The 19,136-nt window shown below is 40.3% G+C and overlaps 1 protein-coding gene across 3 annotated transcripts in view; it reads right to left on the bottom strand.

Annotated features, from left to right (window-relative positions):
- Nucleotides 1–19,136, bottom strand: part of LOC131962694 (receptor tyrosine-protein kinase erbB-4-like) — a 429,169-nt gene that overhangs the window by 24,504 nt on the left and 385,529 nt on the right. For 2 of the 3 annotated variants that reach the window (XM_059327691.1, XM_059327689.1), the window contains exons 21-23: nt 7,854–8,015; nt 2,959–3,034; nt 2,566–2,712 (exon numbers count right to left, since the gene is read on the bottom strand). In XM_059327691.1, the coding sequence (XP_059183674.1) occupies nt 2,566–2,712; nt 2,959–3,034; nt 7,854–8,015 (385 nt within the window). The remainder of the gene's footprint in view (nt 1–2,565; nt 2,713–2,958; nt 3,035–7,853; nt 8,016–19,136) is intronic. The other variant, XM_059327690.1, reaches the window with a different exon arrangement.

The raw sequence follows: 19,136 nt of genomic DNA, 5'->3' as shown, positions 1-19,136 counted from the left end.
GTTTTTTTTTTTTTTTTTTTAAATATCCCAATTGTTTTTCTAAGTGCTTTACTCTATAATTTTACATTTTCACAAGTTTGTCAATCAATTTGTCCCTAATGGCGTCAAATCAATCTAAATGTTCTGTTTTAATTGCTGCTTTTTAAAAACACCAATGTATTTGGATCCAGAGGGACCCCAGTCAAAACAGCCAATGGCAGCCTTTATAGTTTCAATGGATAAAATAGAATAGAGAGACGTTTGCCAAGGGCACAAATTTTAGTATCACTCAAGTATCACTCACTATCAGGGGGGTATGGTCATTTTGCAGGAGACTGGTAATTATTTTTTTGTTTTTTTTACAATAGTTTATTTTTCCAGACCCCAGTTTGAAGTTGTTGTATGCTAAAGAAATTGAGGGTTAAGGGAATTCCTTTGATCTCAGCATTTATAAAATAATTGTTCAGACGTTTTTACATAGCACATGAATTTATTACGCTCCGCCAGGGGGAAAACAGAAAGCAGTTGGCATTGTTATTAGGCTAAATGGCTGCAGGGTTTTCATGGTTGCTTCTGTGCTGTCAAAAGCCATTGGCAGTAGTTGTTTATTTGGAAAAAGAATAATTAGATATTATGACATTTCGGTCGGATTAACATTTTTTGTCATGGGGATATGTTTTGATATCAAGCTCCAAGCTGGATCACATCATTCTCTTTCAACACATTTGGCATTTTAAGCACTCGCTGCTGTTGTCCTCATCCAGAGAAAATCAGTAGAATAAGTTTAAATTCATAGAGATACAAGCAGACAGTAATAAACAGTATATTCACAGTGTAGATATAAAATTTGCGCAACAAAAAAGACAAGATAATTAAAAAACAACTAGGGGAAAAGTCAGTGGGGAGAAGTTGATGGGGACATTTTGATGAGATTTATGAGATTTTCAGCAACTTCCAGAAGACAAGGACAGAAAAGTCCAGCGTGGTTGGGTTCAGGGAGGGTGGAGCAATGACCAGGCTGGTGCAAGGAAAAGGATCGCCAAACAGCCCATAGCTGGCAGATCTCATAGCATAGATTGGCATGTATGTCTGGACCCTTTCCTGGAAATATGGGAGGGTGGATCCCTCCGGAGTCACCAGAACCAGGGTTCTGGATCCAGCCAGGGGGAAGGAGTGCAAGATGGGAGAATGTGGGGAGGATGAGGAGAAGGCGGGTTGTTTTGGATGAGTTGTTACGAGCTGGAGGGGGAGTTGGGGTATGCCGGTGGTCCAGATGGAGGATGACACGGACAAGGATGTGGGCAGAGTCCCCTCGGTATGTATGAACCATAAACCAGCATCTCATCAGTTTCATGATCGCATCCCTTTGTCTGAATTGTTTATTTCCTGTCTGCTCTTTACATATCAACTTCTCTTCCAGCAGTGAATCCAAGCCCCCGAGCTCATGTAACACCTTACGAGATGAATATTAAAAATATGAAGCCTTTTTATTAAACTCGAGCCGAGTCGGAGCGGTGTATAAACATGACTTAAAAATAACATTATGTGCTCCACAATACTTGTTGAGATGGAGTGCTGCTCTGTAACGCTGTCTTTAATGCTGCCACCTGTAGCGCCTGAGGCAATTGTGTTTAAAAATGTGAAATATGTAGCAAGAGACATTTTTTTCTATTGAGTCATTTTCATGCACAAATAATTTTAGGGTGCACAATGGATGTACAATTTGTGGATGTCCACCCTGAAGATTTAAGTGTATTATGTCTATACTGAGGCAATACATCCCTTGAATAATCCAATATCTAACAAACTAGGTAAGACTACCAATTGTGGCCCTCGTGACGATGTTTTGGGGCCCCCACCTTGATATGAAAGTTTGATCTGAGTTATTTTATATGAATGGCGCTTTACTGTGTTGTGTGTGAAAGGTCCCTTAAATTCCTTTTTTTGGTAATTTTGTGTCTTTTTTTAATAATTTTGTGTCTTCTTTGGTAATTCTGTTTCTTTTTTGGTAATTTTGTGTCTTTTTTTTGTAATTTTGTGTCTTTTTTTGTAATTTTTTGTCTTTTTTAATAATTTTGTGTCTTTTTTGGTAATTCTGTCTTTTTTTTATAATTTTTTCTTTGGTAATTCTGTTTCTTTTTTTGGTAATTTTGTGTCTTTTTTGGTAATTTTGTGTCTTTTTTTTTAGTAATTTTGTGTCTTTTTTTGTAATTTTGTGTCTTTTTTTAAATAATTTTGTGTCTTTTTTGGTAATTCTGTTTCTTTTTTTGGTAATTCTGTGTCTTTTTTTAATAATTTTGTGTCTTTTTTGGTAATTCTGTTTCTTTTTTTGATCATTTTGTGTCTTTTTAAAGTAATTTATTGTCTTTTTTTGGTCATTTTGTGTCTTTTTTTGGTCATTTTGACACTGCCTCCAGCGGCCCCCAGGTAATTTGAGTTTGACACCCCTGCTCCAGAGGATTAAAGGAACAGCTCAGCAATTTGGAAAATTCCACTCTATCATCCTACAAACAATATTTTGCATCTTGTTTGTGAGTGTATGTAGGACTGAGCATTGTATAATAGTGTCAGTGGGTTTCTACTCACATTTGACCATGACCATGTAGACATCTATGGTGCAGATAGGCGGCTGCGGCAGACGCTCGCCTTTCTCCAGTATGTCTGGGATTTCTCGCGTGGGAATGCCGTCGTACGGTTTGCCTCCGAATGTCATCAGCTCCCAGATGGTCACTCCTGGAGGACAGGGAGGGGGTGGGGAAAGCAGGGCATGCAAGAAAAAAAAGAGGAAACAAGTGGGACAGGGAGAGATGGGGAGGTGAGACAAGGAGGCAGAGAACAACAGAGAACACGATCAGCAGACAGATAAGGGGGCGGAAATGCAAATAAAGAGAGCCGGATTTCAGGTCATTGACTTGCATCCTCCCACAGGTATGAGCATAACAAAACAGTTACGTCTACATATACGCATGCAGCACCCACCGTAACTCCAAACGTCACTCTGATGGGTGAACTTCCTGTAGTGGATGCATTCAAGAGCCATCCATTTAATAGGCATCTGCGGAGAGACGGATAGGTCCATAAAAATGGGTTTTTATGATGAAAAAAGCAAAGACAGAAATGAGAAGCTTCACATACATCATATATATTTACACTTGACAATTTCTCATTATGCTATTTTGCTCAACAGATATCTATCATATCTTTTAATCCAGCATTTGTGAAGCATCGGGAAATCGACGGTGCTTTCAACCGTATTTAGCTTTGCTCAATATGACTCAAGTACTGTGATTGATTCGCTTCAGTCTAACCCAGGAATCATCAATAGTCAGCGTGCTTTTTAAGATGCTAAATGAGATTGCATTGGCCAATTGTCTCACATTATCTCAATAGCCTGTAGGGTTTACAGCAAGCAGTGCGTGAAATAGTCATAAAAACGGGCCCTTTGACATTCCTGACAAGGACAACGGCACATGTCCCAACTGCTGTATGATTTCCATATTGACTGCAGGGGGAGGATTTTCAGCTGTGGAGCCCACTGAACAATTATCTGGCCTTTCGCATGTGAACGCACATATGCACTCATGGTCGGTCATTTGAAATACCACTCCTCCCTTTGTGTAAGAGCTTGACACACACTTTTCACGCATTCTCTTTAGGGAAATCAACAGGAAGAAAAGAAAATGTAATGCTGCAGGTTGCTTCCACTGTTGATTTACATCTTGTGGCGCATCAATTTTCATGGTATTTCTTGTACATCTGCTGACAACAGCTCTTAGTTATCTATGCATCATTGACTACCCACATGGAGTCAATCACTCCAAGTGTTGTAACCAACCACTTATTTGTGATTTTTTTAAATTTACCCTCAGGTAAAACAGCTCAAAGATGCAGTGGCTACTTCCAGGCCTCCAGCTGAATAGATGCAGCAATGAACAAGCCAATTTAATAAAGGGAGTTGATCAGGACAATTTGCATAGTAAGTCTCAGGCGAGGAAAAAACAAGGGGCTTCTGATTAATGTAGTCCGGGTCCCAAAACAAAACAAACTGATTGGAACTGTGGCTGCGTTATTTGTTTGGACAAAGTGCTTCTAAATTGTATATTATTGAAACTAAGCTCACCAGACTTTGGCTGACCAAAAGAGTTTCTCAGCTCAGAAATTGGTCAAGTTGTTGCTCCATGACAAACACAATCTCCAAATGGACAAAACTTGATATAAAGAAGGGAAAAAGGCAAAAATGTCTTGTTTTACCTTCCTTTATGGTTGGTTAACCCAAGCCAACATCTGGTTGTGGCACCAATACACTATACAACTTTCAAAGTTGTCAGATTTTAGTACTGATCCCATTACAAAATGGGAATGGGAATGGGAATTACAATGTCTTGAAGTTGATGGGGTTTGCACATGACACGAGTGATCAGTATTTGTGTCATAGAGACTGGTGCAAGGGCTGCAAGATTATTTTGATCAATATTGTAGTCACGATTATTAATCATGTTCGGAAAACATCAGTATTTGTATTGCACTACTTTTAAACAAACAATAGGAATAGTTTTTAGTGTGTGCACAGAGTGTCCGGTGCTTGTTGTGAACAAACAGAGATCGCTAAGTGAACACCTCCTGCAGCAGCACATACACACTGTACTGCTACAGAGCTAACTGTTAGCCTGTTAGCACATACACACTGTACTGCTACAGAGCTAACTGTTAGCCTGTTAGCACATACACACTGTACTGCTACAGAGCTAACTGTTAGCCTGTTAGCACATACACACTGTACTGCTACAGAGCTAACTGTTAGCCTGTTAGCACATACACACTGTACTGCTACAGAGCTAACTGTTAGCCTGTTAGCACATACACACTGTACTGCTACAGAGCTAACTGTTAGCCTGTTAGCACATACACACTGTACTGCTACAGAGCTAACTGTTAGCACATACACACTGTACTGCTACAGAGCTAACTGTTAGCCTGTTAGCACATACACACTGTACTGCTACAGAGCTAACTGTTAGCCTATTAGCACATACACACTGTACTGCTACAGAGCTAACTGTTAGCCTATTAGCAATTTGCTGACTGGATGGTAAGGGGTAAACATCCCCTCCGACAATGCAGCTGGGAAAGACTGCTGCAGGAGGACTGTGCCAGTTCGAGGCGTCGAGTACTACGTCACATCCTGCTTAGCGTTCTATCCAATCAGCAACCAGGCTTTTTTTCTTTAAATGCCTTAGCAGAATGTTGTTGTTTTTTTGCCCTAAACCGAGATCACTGGTTTTTGTAGCCTAAATTCAACTCTAGCCTTTTTTACAACCGTGAACCGTACATGTATGCATAATGACGTGTGTGCTCTGTCATATTGTATGTGTGTTTATGTATACGTTTGGACGGGTCGATGGCTAATTTCGTTGTCCTAGACTTGTTACTCTGTGCAATGACAATAAAGGAAATCTGAAATATACTCATATTGGTCAGTTTGACACACACCAATATGGGTCTTTATAGGTGGTATTGACAAATGACCTATTCTGTCGTTAAGGTTGGAGATCTAGTTGTGTCATACATTATCAGACATTTTGCTAGGACGAATTTCGTCGAGCCTGTCTGGTTTCCAAACTACATTTAGTTATGAAAACACACGCGAGTAGTAATACAGGAAACGACACAAGACAATGCAGGAGACATGAGTTATTTCAAGAAGCTTAAAATTGTTTAGGTAGGTCGTGGTGCATCTACAAAAGTTTTTCAAATGATTATCCTCTTTTTGGGAATTTCTGGGTCCAAACACAACCAGGATACATTTTCATAACCAGGCTTGCTGATTTTCTGTTGTGTGTATTTTGCATATCCTCTGTCTCGCCATTGTATTTTGTCGCTGCTATAATTGCCAGTCAAAACTATTCTTCCTTTACCTGCTAGATTTGGTTCAGGGTTCTGTGAGGCATTGGTGCATCTCTTAGATCACTTTTTTGAACATTTGCACATAGAAATCGCCACCAATTTGCTCCTGATTTAATTTACTTCACTTTTTTGTCTCCAAAAACTGTCAGCAGCTGGAAATCAGATTCAAAATCTCTGCTCTGTCCTTGCTTAGTTGTTCTCTTTTATACATTTTTTTCAGTTTCTGTTGCCAGACCAGTGAGTGAGGAGAAAATAATGGTTTTTTTTTAATCTGTGGTTACACCTCCTCCCTGTACAAAGACAAAATGTACTTCCTGAGCTTCTGCACTGAGGTGTTGATGGAATCATTATTTCATGTCTGTACAAAAAAGCCCATAAATACAGTTAATGTCAAGAATTAGAGTGTTAATTTGACTGTGTTGACTACAGTGTCTGAGCAGACTTAATGCTAGTAAGTAGACGTACATTGCAAATGTGGTTAAGGTGGAGGGGCAATTTTCAGTGTATGAATATGGTAAATGCATACAACTGTAAGACACAACAACCCACTTAACAGTGTTAAAAGAACGGACACACATCCAGAGGCACACAAATCTGCTTGGCCTTGGGGCCTAACAACCTTCCCCGGCCACCAGCACTGACCTTTCCTGTTATTACTTTGTGTTTGCAGTATTTACTACTTATGTCAACCATTTTTATGTTGGCTGTCCTGTGTGTTAAATCACTGTCAGCTGGGTAATAACTGGACACATGAAAACCATGAGCGGATTATGTGGCGATGGGATCCTTGCAATGACATGTAAAAGGCCCCACTTTTCCCACATAGGAGCGATACGCAGACTTTACAGTTCTTTAGCCTCTTTTTGTTGTAATTTTGTAATTGTTTTGTTCTTCTGCAGTGATTTGTTTTTCTGTAGTAGCTACGCCCCCCTTTATAGTTGTTTTGCATCTCTCTTTGTACTTCTTTTGTGTGACTTTGTGTCATTTTGAGTCTTTGTAGCTGCTTTGTTTATCTTTGCATCCTTCTGAAGTTGTTTTGCTAATAATTTGCGTCACTTTGTTGTCATTTTGAGTCTCTTTGTAGTAGTTTTGTTTCTCTTTGTAATAATTTTTTGTCTCTTTGTGGTTGTTTTGTGCCTCTTTGTTGTCACTTTGTGTCTCTTTGTGGTTGTTTTGTGCCTCTTTGTAGTGATTTTGACCCTCTTTGTACTTCTTTTGTCTAACTTTGTGTCATTTTGAGTCTCTTTGTAGTAGTTTTGTTTCTCTTTGTAATCGTTTTGTGTCTCTTTGTGGTTGTTTTGTCCCTCTTTGTAGTGATTTTGACTCTCTTTGTGGTTGTGTTATGTCTTTTTGTAGTCATTTGTGTCTCTTCGTTGTCATTTTGTAGTTATTTTATGTTTCTTTGTGGTTGTTTTGTGCCTCTTTGTAGTGATTTTGAGTCTCTTTGTAGTAGTTTTGTTTCTCTTTGTAATCATTTTTTGTCTCTTTGTGGTTGTTTTGTGCCTCTTTGTAGTGATTTTAACTCTCTTTGTGGTTGTGTTATGTCTTTTTGTCGTAATTTGTGTCTCTTCGTTGTCATTTTGTAGTTAGTTGATGTTTCTTTGTGGATGATATATGCCTCTTTGTGATAATTTTGTCATTATTTTATGTTTCTTTGTGGTTGATTTGTGTCCCTTTGCATCTCTTTGTAATTTTTTTGCTAATCATTTGTGTCTCTTCATTGCCATTTTGAGTCTTTTTGTCGTAGACTTGTTTTACTTTGTAATTATTTGATGTCTCTGTGGTTGATTTGAGCGTCTTTGTGGTCTCCTAGTGTCTTTTTGCAGCTCCATATTGTTCTTTTATGTTTCTTTGTGGTCACTGAGTCCTGTCCTGGTTGGTACGTGTTTCTTTGAGTGACATTTTGCAGGTGAAGGTTGGGGGCGGGGTCCCACACTTCCTGACAAACACACGCTCATGCCTCCACTTACACCAACCTTGCCCCCGTCTGCGTTGTACTCCTTCTCGTCAGCATCCAGCAGTCGCGCGAGGCCGAAGTCGGTGATCTTGATGTGATTGGGTGACTTCACCAGCACGTTCCGGGCTGCCAGATCCCTGTGGACCAGCCTCCTCTCCTCCAGGTACATCATGCCCTGAGAGAGAGAGAGAGAGAGAGAGAGAGAGAGAGAGAGAGATAACTATGAATCTTCTCATGAAGTCGTTTATCATTTCATCTCCCATGATCGGAGAAATCTGAGATCACTGATGCGGTAAATGTCATTCCTAACATAAAAATTATTGTCATAACTGTCATCATCATTAACCACACGCACACGCAGACATTTAGATTCAATCTTTCATTGTAATCATACCTCATATTTATGACAAGGAGACGGAGAATCTGAGGCGGCTCTTATAGCATGTCAGAAAGTCAGAAATTTGAACTTCTGACAAGTGCAGAACAGCCTCTCGAATCACAACTCCGAGTACAGAACATTTCTCATCTCCAGCATGAACACTTTAGACAATTCGTTGTTAGAAGTCCTCTGATTTTTGCATCACCTTTAAATGACTCCTGATTTCTTCCTGGTGAAACATTTGGAAACTTAGCAGTAGCTTATAATTGATGTAAAAGTAATATTGTTAAATATTTATACAGGTAAAAGGAACATCTATAAGATAAAACAGGCATGGCTGTGTCAGCAATGTGTCTTTGAGCTGCGTTCACATGAGATCAGCAGGAGGTAATGTGACACGATGCCCCACTTTATCAATGTCCCACATTTTTAATTTACTGGGTGTGGCTGGTGGAAGGATATTTTTTTAAATTTTCTTTCTGAAACATTATGGATGCATTCCTAGTAAAACCCCAAAGACAGATAAACGAAGAGCAGTGATGCCAGTCTTTGTGCTAGCATGCTAACAGTTTTCCCTGCTTCTGGTTTGTTTGTTTTTATTTAGATCCCCATTAGCTTTTGCAAAGCAGCAGCTATTCATCCTGGGGTCTATCATATTTCAGTGTTACAAATACAATGTAGAAATACACAGAATGATAACAGACATGGCATACATTGTATGAATACATAACATAAAACAAAAATAACATACAGACAATACATAATTACAGTGTTTGTGCTAAGCTACGCTAACAATTTCCCCCTGTACTCCCAATGTTACAGGTCAGCAGACTGCAGTAGTAACCTGTTATCATCTGATCTGAACACATAAAGAGTTACACAACACCATAAACAAACGGATAGAGGCAGAAATGGACCAGTAATTTCAGTGTTCTACGTGGTAGAATTACAGTTTTTGCCAATGGAATGTGGTGGCTTTGAAGAAGGCATAGATGGATATAATAGCTTCAATGTCCGGTTGAAAAGGGCTGTCTGATGGCAACGTAAAGAGGTTAAATATCCCAGATACTTATACTGAAACTTATATTGACTTTTTAAGTGGCTAGAATATGTAAATATCTAACATTTTGCTGCTGCCCCCTTTCACTGCAGTACATTGTATTGCTTCTGTGCAGTTATTCTAGCCTGCTCGAGCCACTGGGAGTGTGTAGACTGCCACCTCTCATAGGTAAAACATTAACTATAGATAAGTACCTCATACACCATGACTTAAAAAATATAATACTACCCCTTTAAAGTGTGTTACATCAATATCTTCTTCTCGTAATAAGCCCAACTCAAGTGTAATCTTGTTCAGTCATAACTGAGATTTTGTCTGTGACATGTCTCCTCCGTGTCCTCGGTAATTGGAGCCATTTTCAAGATGGCTAGGCAGACAGAACAATGGATGTCCTTCCAATTTGTTAACGTTGATTATGAACACCCAATGAGCAACGCAAGTAACGGGGAAAAAAACAACAAAGCCTTGAGCGGAGAGAATGCCAACTTTGCTTTGCAGCCTTAATTTGTTGCTCAATGGGCTGGATGGAGCAAGGACTCTTGACAGTCGCACAAAAACCCATTTGCAGCCATGCAAGCGTGCTCGCACACGCACACGGGAAGATTTACCTCATCCTTAAACACACACTCACTAGCTCACGGCCACGCTTTTTTTCTCACCAACACACAGAAGCACACATAAGTTTCATCATGCTCTCATGGGCACAAACACTCCCCAGACACTCGAAAACACTCGTCTCCGTCTTCTCTGCACAGAGATGAACAAAACAGGTAGAGAAGCAGACAGGCAAGGCTGCACCAATTCAAGTGTATTAGACTGGATGTTAAACAAGTGGATGCCACTTTGCAGGTGGATCAATATAAAATACTGTTATGAGAATGGCAGCCATTGTACTCAGACAATGAAAAATTTCAACCAAGGCCCACGCCTCCACCGGCGCGAGAGAATCATTGTCCGTTTAAAATACTTACAATGGAAATACAGTGTATATGTGTAAGTGTGGGAGTGTGACATATGGAGGCACATCGTGTTGAAATGCTCGTCAGACAAATGTGAGGATAAATCGATAGCGCCGACGTCTGGCTCGCCGCTGGCTGGGCCCTCATCCATCATCCGCCGGCCTCACGGAGACAGACGCGTAGACACACACTCGCTGACAGAGACCACCCCGAGACCACCTATACGCTAAAGCAAGACATATTTCACTGAGCATACTTGGTGACTCGCCCAATATTTCTAACTGTCACTCTGTTTGCACGCCTCTTTCTTTTTTATCCACCAGTTTGGGACACTTCCTACTTCCTTATTCTGTGCCCTTCTTTCTGCTAAAATGCCTCTTTCCTTGCCAATATGAAGACAATGTGCTGGGAAAAGGCCCAAAACACCCTCTTTACTGAAAGTGTATTTAAAATAGATTACTTCTGGGGGGTTCAGGCAGGCGATCAATAACAATGCTGATTACAATAAGCCCGAAGACGACCGTGCCACGCAATATTTATCCCCGATGTCAACGTCGAGAGGAATTAGGAATCAATGGCCCACACAGTCCATTAATACACTTCGACTTAAAGTGACAGGGCAATGAGGGGAGGCCATCGCACTGACAGGGGGAATGTACAGCAGCTCAAGGAGCCAATTAATTTTCAGCCACTCCGGGCGGTAAACACCAGCGTCCCAGTGGAGGATGTGGGGGCAGGCTCAGTTTCGGGGCGAGAGGGTCCTGCTGATTGTGCCGCCTCAACACTGCTTAAGTGTTACAATCCCCGGAGTACTGAGGTCCTTAAAAATGGAAGTGGAATTGGATAATTTGTCATTACATAACTTGTATATTGTATATCATACAGTAGAAGTAATTAAACCTGCCATGTTTGGTAAATAACATTGCTTTTCTGTTCAAAAGCTCCTTCCTTTTAATGCTCTGGAGCCTTCAGTGGAGCACAACAATACACAATATTACCTTTGTATGATTGACAGGTAGAGATGGTCCCTGTCTCTTTTGGAGAGCTACCATGATTGGTTGTAGAGTTCTGTTTATCCCCAGAAGTAATGCAGCTGCCGTTACCAATATGCAAATGAGCGTATGATCATCTGGAGACTTTTCATGACTTTTGGAGCTAGTGCTAGCTACTTTTATTGGAAAAGAGTTGGCAACACTCCTTGATAGCAATGACACTGCACTCAGAAATCTTTAAATTCCCCAAGCAAGTGTCACGAGATGGGAGGGGCACGGGAACGATTGTCCCACTTGGGTTGTATACAATAATGCAAAAATATTAAAGATTGCATGGTAAGGGGTTATAGTCAGCATTATTGTACCTCAGCATTGTTAAAAGTGGTTGCATCTACCCAAAGTAATCACTTATTTGATGCACCACTGGGCTAGGATGCTCAATGATCCTCCAATGCGATTTCTACTTTTTCTGAGGAACCTCCGCCTCCAGTAGCGTGTAAGAGGATTTTCTTTAGTATTTGCCAATAATCCCGATGTAACACAGTGGAACAGAGAAAACAGGAAAGATGGTTTTAGCTGGACAGAAAGGCTAAGTGGACATTAGAATAAACAAGCAGAGAAATTAAACGTAAGAGCTGACTACGGGGACTTCGTGGTGCACCAACTGGCTCATAGTGAAGTTAAGACAGGTGAGTACAGAAGCAACGTCTTTGGCCATCGGAGGCTACTTGACATTTCTGAAGCCTATTTCCTCCTCCGCAGGGAATGAGAAATACAACCCTGGATGCCCACATATACACAAACATGCAAACACACATGAATCCTCATTCATAAACTTGCATACATGTGCTGCAGGTGTGCAAACATAAAAAGTGGATTTTTTCAATACATGTTGTGATTTAGAAACAAACGTATACACACTGTACAAAAATACAGAGATACAACAACAAGTTCTCTACGGCACACAGGCATGTACCGCGGCGCGGCTAGAGCTACAACAGCGTGTTCTAAAAATAGCACACGTGCGGTTGTAAAAAAAAAAAAAAAGGCTGCAGTTTCTGTGGATTTATGTTGTAAAACTACTGACCTTAGGTTTAGGGCAAAAAACGTCTGGTAAGGAGTTATAAAAGACAGTTTATACAGTAAATACATGTACGTAAATGCCGGCAATTAAGTAATTACAAGGGACAAAAAAACGTGATTCACGTAACTTACGTAAACAACGTAACTTAAGTTAAAAATAGTTTACTTTTGTTTCACACGTTACGCAAACCCCGATCAGAACTTCCACAACCCATACTCTGCCGTGTTATGTGTTGTGTGCATGACATGGTTTCTATAAACTACAGTCTCTCCTTTCTTTATTGTAATATGCATTTGTGACAGCAGCTGTTGTGTTTTGCTGATATTTTATCTGTCTGCTGATTGTAGTGGCTCATTACCTGCAATTATTAGGCATTCTTAATGAGAGAGAGATGCAGTACATGTCGGTTAAAACAACTTCAATAGCATAGGAGCTCCTTGACTTCATGTCAAATTGCCATATCTTGTTTTTGCTGAAACAACACCCTTGCCTGTTGGGCATCTAATGAATTATAAATGAAGTAATCTTTGAAAATTGTGCAAAATCCAAACAAAATTAAGTTGCTAACTACAGGTCACAACAGCAGCTTGAATGAATAGTGAATGAGCAAAATACCTTTCTTCCTACCCGAAAGGGAAAATCACTTTGTGCTCTCTCTCTCAGCCATTATTTTTCTGTGGAAAAAGCAAATCTGCCTCAGAGGAAGAGCTACATTAGGAGCCCTGCAGCACTTCTACTGACCTGCTGCACTCAAAATTAATGTATATGTTCAGTGCTGACCTTTAGAGGAAAGATGATGCACGTGGTGATGAACAAAAAATGGAGGGGGCATCTTGTCAGCAGTGGTGGACAAAGTACATAAAGTTGTTACAGGAGTCCGAAAACCTGGAAATGAGTTAGCAATTTAGCACTTCCGGATAATCTAAACTTGCTTTGAAAACTCTGAAATCTAAAAAGTCAGTGTGAAATAAATTGCAGTACAAGTACGACATTTCGCACTTTAAAATATAACATGAAATAAATCGTTTTGCTTAAAAGCAACAAGTACTTTGCAGACAAAAGTCAATATTTCTCTTTCAAATCTAGTGGAGTAAAGGTAGTATAGATGCTAGGAAAATGTACTTAAGTACTCAAGAAAATGTGTGTCTGAGTCTCCTATTTCCTAATAAGTACAATAAAACTTCTAAAAGTGAAAATGCGAACCTATATCCACAAGGGTAACATCGTTTATTGACATTACCAAAGCTATAACTTATGTTCAATTTCTTTTAGAAAGTCTGCAGGTTTACAGACACTAACAATCCAAGGAAAGGCTCCTAAAGTTCACATGAGAGCCCTTAAGCACTTGCTGAATTTGCAGCGAGACAGGCCTAAGCCCTTGTGGACTTAACAGAAGTGCCTACTAAAGTCTGTGGTGCCATGAGACTGAACAATGCAATTGCAACATACAACCTCACAGAAGGTGACTTGGGAAAGGAAAATAAGGTGGTGAGTGAGCATACAAAGATTTCAAGGGCATCTGATTACATTTGCTCAGAACTTGTACCAATAAAAGTCCCAATATTTCAAGTTACTGAAGCAAAACTTTTGCATTTTGCAAGAAATCTTGACATGTTCGGAGAATAATACAGTGTTCTAGTTGCGTTCACGGCTGCCGATCAAATCATATCTTGACACATCAAAATGACACATATCCACTTTAGAAAAAGGGACATATGAGAATGAATCCTTATGTTTAAATAATGTCACATAGTCCATAACCCATGTCCTTTAATTCAGATGATTGGTTAGGTCTCTCAGTGTTGAAAGAAATGTTATCATTAACATTTCGGAACGAGGTGAACAACATCAGTACCTTTGAATGCATTTGTCTGCTTCATGTAAGGCCCTTCATTTCCAGGAAACACGCACTTGAACCCCGAATGAAAGGTCCCGTGAAAGCTTTTTCCAGCTCTCACAGCTCACAGAGAGCTTTGTCCATCACGTGCTACACTGGAGCATTAAGGTTAAGGACCCAGTAGCACTGTTGCACATCCCAATGACACTGGTGTATGCTTTAAGCCCTCAGAGCATGAAGTACTATAACAGCAGTTGGAAATATGAAACTTACTTTATGAAACTTTTCAATTGCTGTTCAGCTAAGACCTTTGCAAGAGTCAGAGTGTGCTTTAGGACAAGTCAGCAGCACTGCCACCCATGAGCCAAACTATTTGTGCAATCACATATTTCACTACCATACAACTCATTATAATAGACATCTTTACATTCAAGTGCTACCTTCCCTTTCCTCATATTTTACCAGTGGTTGCCAACCTTTTCGGTCAGTGGTACCCCCACGGTCCTGCCAGATGAACTCACAACCCCTCATCGATTCCCAAAGTATGCCCCAAAATATAACACGAATTGGGTGTTGATAGTTTAGTTGTATTAAAAAATTAACAATATTTAGGTTGGTTTGGCCAGCGACCACACCACAATAACTTCTAGCTCACTGCATCAATGTTTTACTTTGCTTTCATCTAACTATTCAAACAGTTTATTCATTACTTTTAGATAGCCATTTCTTTTTCTTGCTATTTTGCTAACTAAAAATAGTTAATACATTACCACCTTACTTTTTGAATTGTTCAGACATTACTTTTATGAAACTATTTTAATGGTTTATCCATTACTTTTAGATAGCTATTTTAACAGTGTATACATTACTTTAGGCTAACTATTTTGAAGGTTAATAGCCTACATTACTTTTAGCTAATACATTTAATGGTTTATAGATTTCTTTTAGCTAACTATTTTAAAGGTTAATACATTACTTTTAGATAACTACTTTAATGGTTTAGCCATTACTTTCTGCTCAAGGTCTGGAAAAATTCCCCTGTTGAGCGCTGCAGCGAGATTCTCCCTGATCTAACTTTTAGCTAACAATTCTCACAGTGTATACATTACTTTAAGCTAACTTCTTAATGGTTTATACATTAGTCTTAGCTAACATTTTTAATTGTTTAGCCATACTTTTTAACTCACTATTTCAACCATTTATCCATCACTTAATCTAATTGTTTGAACTGTTTATCCATAATTTTTAGCAAAATATTCTAACTATTCTTCGATTACCTTTGGCTAAATATTCAAACGATTTATTCAGTATTATCTCAACTGTGTATTTATTAGTCTACTTTAAGCTTTCAACAATTATTACTTATAACTGGTCACTTGCTAACCAGTTTTCACTCACTCTTACTTAACCGCAAGATGTTCTGTTGTTACAGCTCTATATTATTCTAATTAAATCATAATTTCCATTTTTTCCAAATCAGTTGCTCCACCCTTTGAAGTACCCCTTTAAACAGCAGGCATACCCCATGAGGTAAAAGTACCCCTGGCTGGGAATCAGTGTTCTCCACCTCCCTGCTGTTTGTTCCATGCTGCCAAGGCAAACAGTTGATTATAACAATGAAGTCAGTGTAACACGGAGGAAATAATGCCTTGAATTGCTCATTTATCCTTTTAAGATCTCAGTCAATCGATTTGAAAGAGGAATTGGTTTGTTGTGAATGCTTCCTCTTTATCCTCGTCTGACCCGACAATGGCTAGCAGGCAGGATAAAATCTCATTTTTAAACAACACTGAAGGTCTTTTTTCATCTCTGCAGAGTCCTGAATTGTTTACAGAGGGTAAAAGTTTTCTAAAGCACGCAACAAAGCAGGTCATGGCTGGTGTGTGACCCGTTGGCACCTTCTCTCTAGAAGGAGGGAAAAAAAGAGGACTAAAGATCTGAGTCTTCAGTAATGGAGGAAAACAAGAGGATGAAACCAGGCATGAAAAAAAGAGAGGAGAAGTGTGGAACTGCAGGGAGCTGTCCACCTCAGCGGGAGAGAAAGATGCTGTGGAATAAAAGATGCTGGGTATAAAGGAGAGCAGTTGGAAGGTAAGTGGAGAAAGAGCAGGACGGACATGACGGACTACAGGCAATAAATTCTACTCAGGTCTTCAGCTGAGCTGGTATCTGTCTGAGATATTAAAAACACCAACTATAACATGAAATAGTTTGTTTAGTACAACTTTTCTCTATCTGTTGCCAGGCAACATGCTTTTTGAAGAAGCAATGGGAACCATCAGTGGTTAAATTGTTTTAATGATACATCTCCTGGGTACAAATGCTCGCACGGTATCCATGAGCTACATTTATTTGGGAATTCATGTCAAGAGAAGATAGAAAATAGGCGGCATGCTGAGTTTTTTTGCTTCCACGGGAACCAGAAGGTGAGGTGCCTGTTTCCAGAGGGAGCGATAAGAGCGCCGCATGTGGTGCACACCACCTCCATCAACTGCAAAAAACCCCACTGAAAAACCCCGCCGCCCCACCGAACGGGCGAAGAGGCTGCAACAATGTGAGCAATATGGGACTGTCCGCACGCCTAGAACTGGGACCAGTGCGATAAGGAGCGCGCACAATGGGTCCGCTCAGGTGGTGCAGGTGGTCGTCTGTCATGCGCCGTGTGGCGGCCGGGAGATAGAATGGGAGGCATTCCCACCGAGCTGGCAGCCTCCAAAGCATGTGTAAAAAAAAACCTCAGTGTGTGAGAGAAATAGAAGGAGAATGAGCCAGTAAATGTGGCTCCTTTTGATTGTGTATATTCAAATTTTATTCTGAAACACCGTCATGATTTTATTTCTGAAATCACTTTACATCTGGGGTTCGTCACGGAGCAATTTGCAAGAAAGGACAGCGGGAGGAAAGGAAGTGCAGATAAAATGCTGTTTATGTACCGTCTGGAATTATCTTCATGGTAACCAATAAGCTACAATGTGCGTCAGCGAACGGTTTGGATGGTTAATGAGCGATCCAGGCGAATGTGACATAAAGCCACATATATAACGACAACTCAGCGGTGGCGCAGCAGTCTAGGTGCAGGCCCATTTACGAGGCATTCAGCCATTCTGGAAGCACAGTGAAGGAAAAAATGCACCTATCTATCAAGTGTGTTTATGAGTGTGTGCATCTGTGTGCAGCTGTGTGTGTTAGGGGTGGAATAGAGGGTGGAATTCCCTCTGGTGGGAGTGTTTTTAACAATGTCGGAACTTATCGGCGCTTGATGTCTTCTCGCTTCCGTTCTTAATTACCTCTACCTCAAGAGAGGAGAGCCGAATGTAAAATTATCTAAGCTCTGTCTCCGTGATCTCAATTCCCCTGTGGGACGGAAAGACCCTTCCAAAATGTCACTGTGCAGGCAATAAAAGACCGCTGCTGGCAAATTTACATGAGCAAATGTCAATATTTTTTTGGCTGCTGCAGTGGAATTAGAAAAAAAAGACGGGGAAACTGCAACTTTTTTTGATTAGAGAGATTAATTCCCGCTCTTCTGGGTAAAGCCGGCACAAAGTTGCAATTCTTGTCTCAAATTACACCACACAAAAGATGACATTTGCAGCCATGCGGCTAAGTGTCCTTGCTGGGTGACGACGCTGTACAAGCATCAATTAGCAGCTGCTGTGAAGTTTGAGATGGCCTATGGGCAGCAGCGAGGGCAGTAATGATGGGTTACACTGACAGCTCAGCAGCCTTGGAGTTCGACAGGTGAGAGGGAGGAACCAAGAGAAAGAAGAAGCAGAGACGACATCTGATCCTTATTTCAATTACCTGACCACCAGGCTATACGCTCAACCTTCACACCTTCACACTCAGGGTCTATATTCTGTCCGCTGCTTGCTGAGAAGTTATTATTTTTAATCACAGCCAATAATTATCATGGTGAGACTTAATACGACCTGCCCAGGGGTCTTCATCTGACATGGAAAGGGACAAATTGTTCTATGCAACAACAGGTTTCTCACATGGGTACCTATGAAAATTATATGTATTTAAATGCATGATTGCAGATGTGTGGGCAATTATATAAATATATCATTGGGAAAACGTGATTGCACAAAGTCGACTTGTATTTTGAAGGAGCAGTTTTGGTGCACTTTATATTAGGGAACACATATTCAACATTAATTAGTTGCTTATTAGCATGCAAATAAGTAACATATTGGCTCTTAATTAGTCATTATTAAATAGTTATTAATGCCGTATTCTGCATGGCCTTATTATACAACCAGTAAGACATTAACTAAGAGTTTACCCTCAACAACCTCAGAATTATTGCTAATTAGTAGTAAGTAAGGAAGTAGTTGTATATGAGTTATGATCTTAATATGCTTTACTTTGTATGGAGTTTAAAAGTCTCTACATAGCGGTGAATGAAACCATGGAAACGGCAAATAGCCACCTTCTCCAGACCTTTGAAGTGACTGGTGGCTCCTTTTGGATGATTGGATGAGGATTGGTAGATTGTAATGGTAAATGGGGTGTACTTATATAGCGCTTTTATCCAAAGAGCTTTACACTACACACTAGGCTCATTCACCCATTCACACACACATTCATACTGGTGTCCGAGTCTACCAGGGCAAACTGGTGCCACCTGCCACCATTGGGAATTCATTCACACACCAATGAACTCAGCATCTGGAGCCATTTGGGGTTCAATATCTTGCTCAAGGATACTTCGACATGTAGGCTGCCATGGTCGGGGATCGAACCACCAACCGCTCTACCAACTGAGCCACAGCCACCCTATGTCAACCATTACTCTACAAAGTGGGCCTCTTTGCGCCAATGTTAGTCTACCAGTGACCGACTTTGTAGAGTATTGATTGACATTACAATCTACCCAATCCTCATCCAATCATCCAAAAGGAGCCACCAGTCACGTCAAAGGTCTGGAGAAGGTGGCTATTTGCCGTTTCCATGGTTTCGATCACCGCTATGTAGAGACT

This window comes from Centropristis striata, chromosome 24 (assembly GCF_030273125.1).
Source record: "Centropristis striata isolate RG_2023a ecotype Rhode Island chromosome 24, C.striata_1.0, whole genome shotgun sequence".
NCBI classification, from domain to species: Eukaryota; Metazoa; Chordata; class Actinopteri; order Perciformes; family Serranidae; genus Centropristis; species Centropristis striata.
This window is presented reverse-complemented; position numbering and strand designations above follow the sequence as displayed.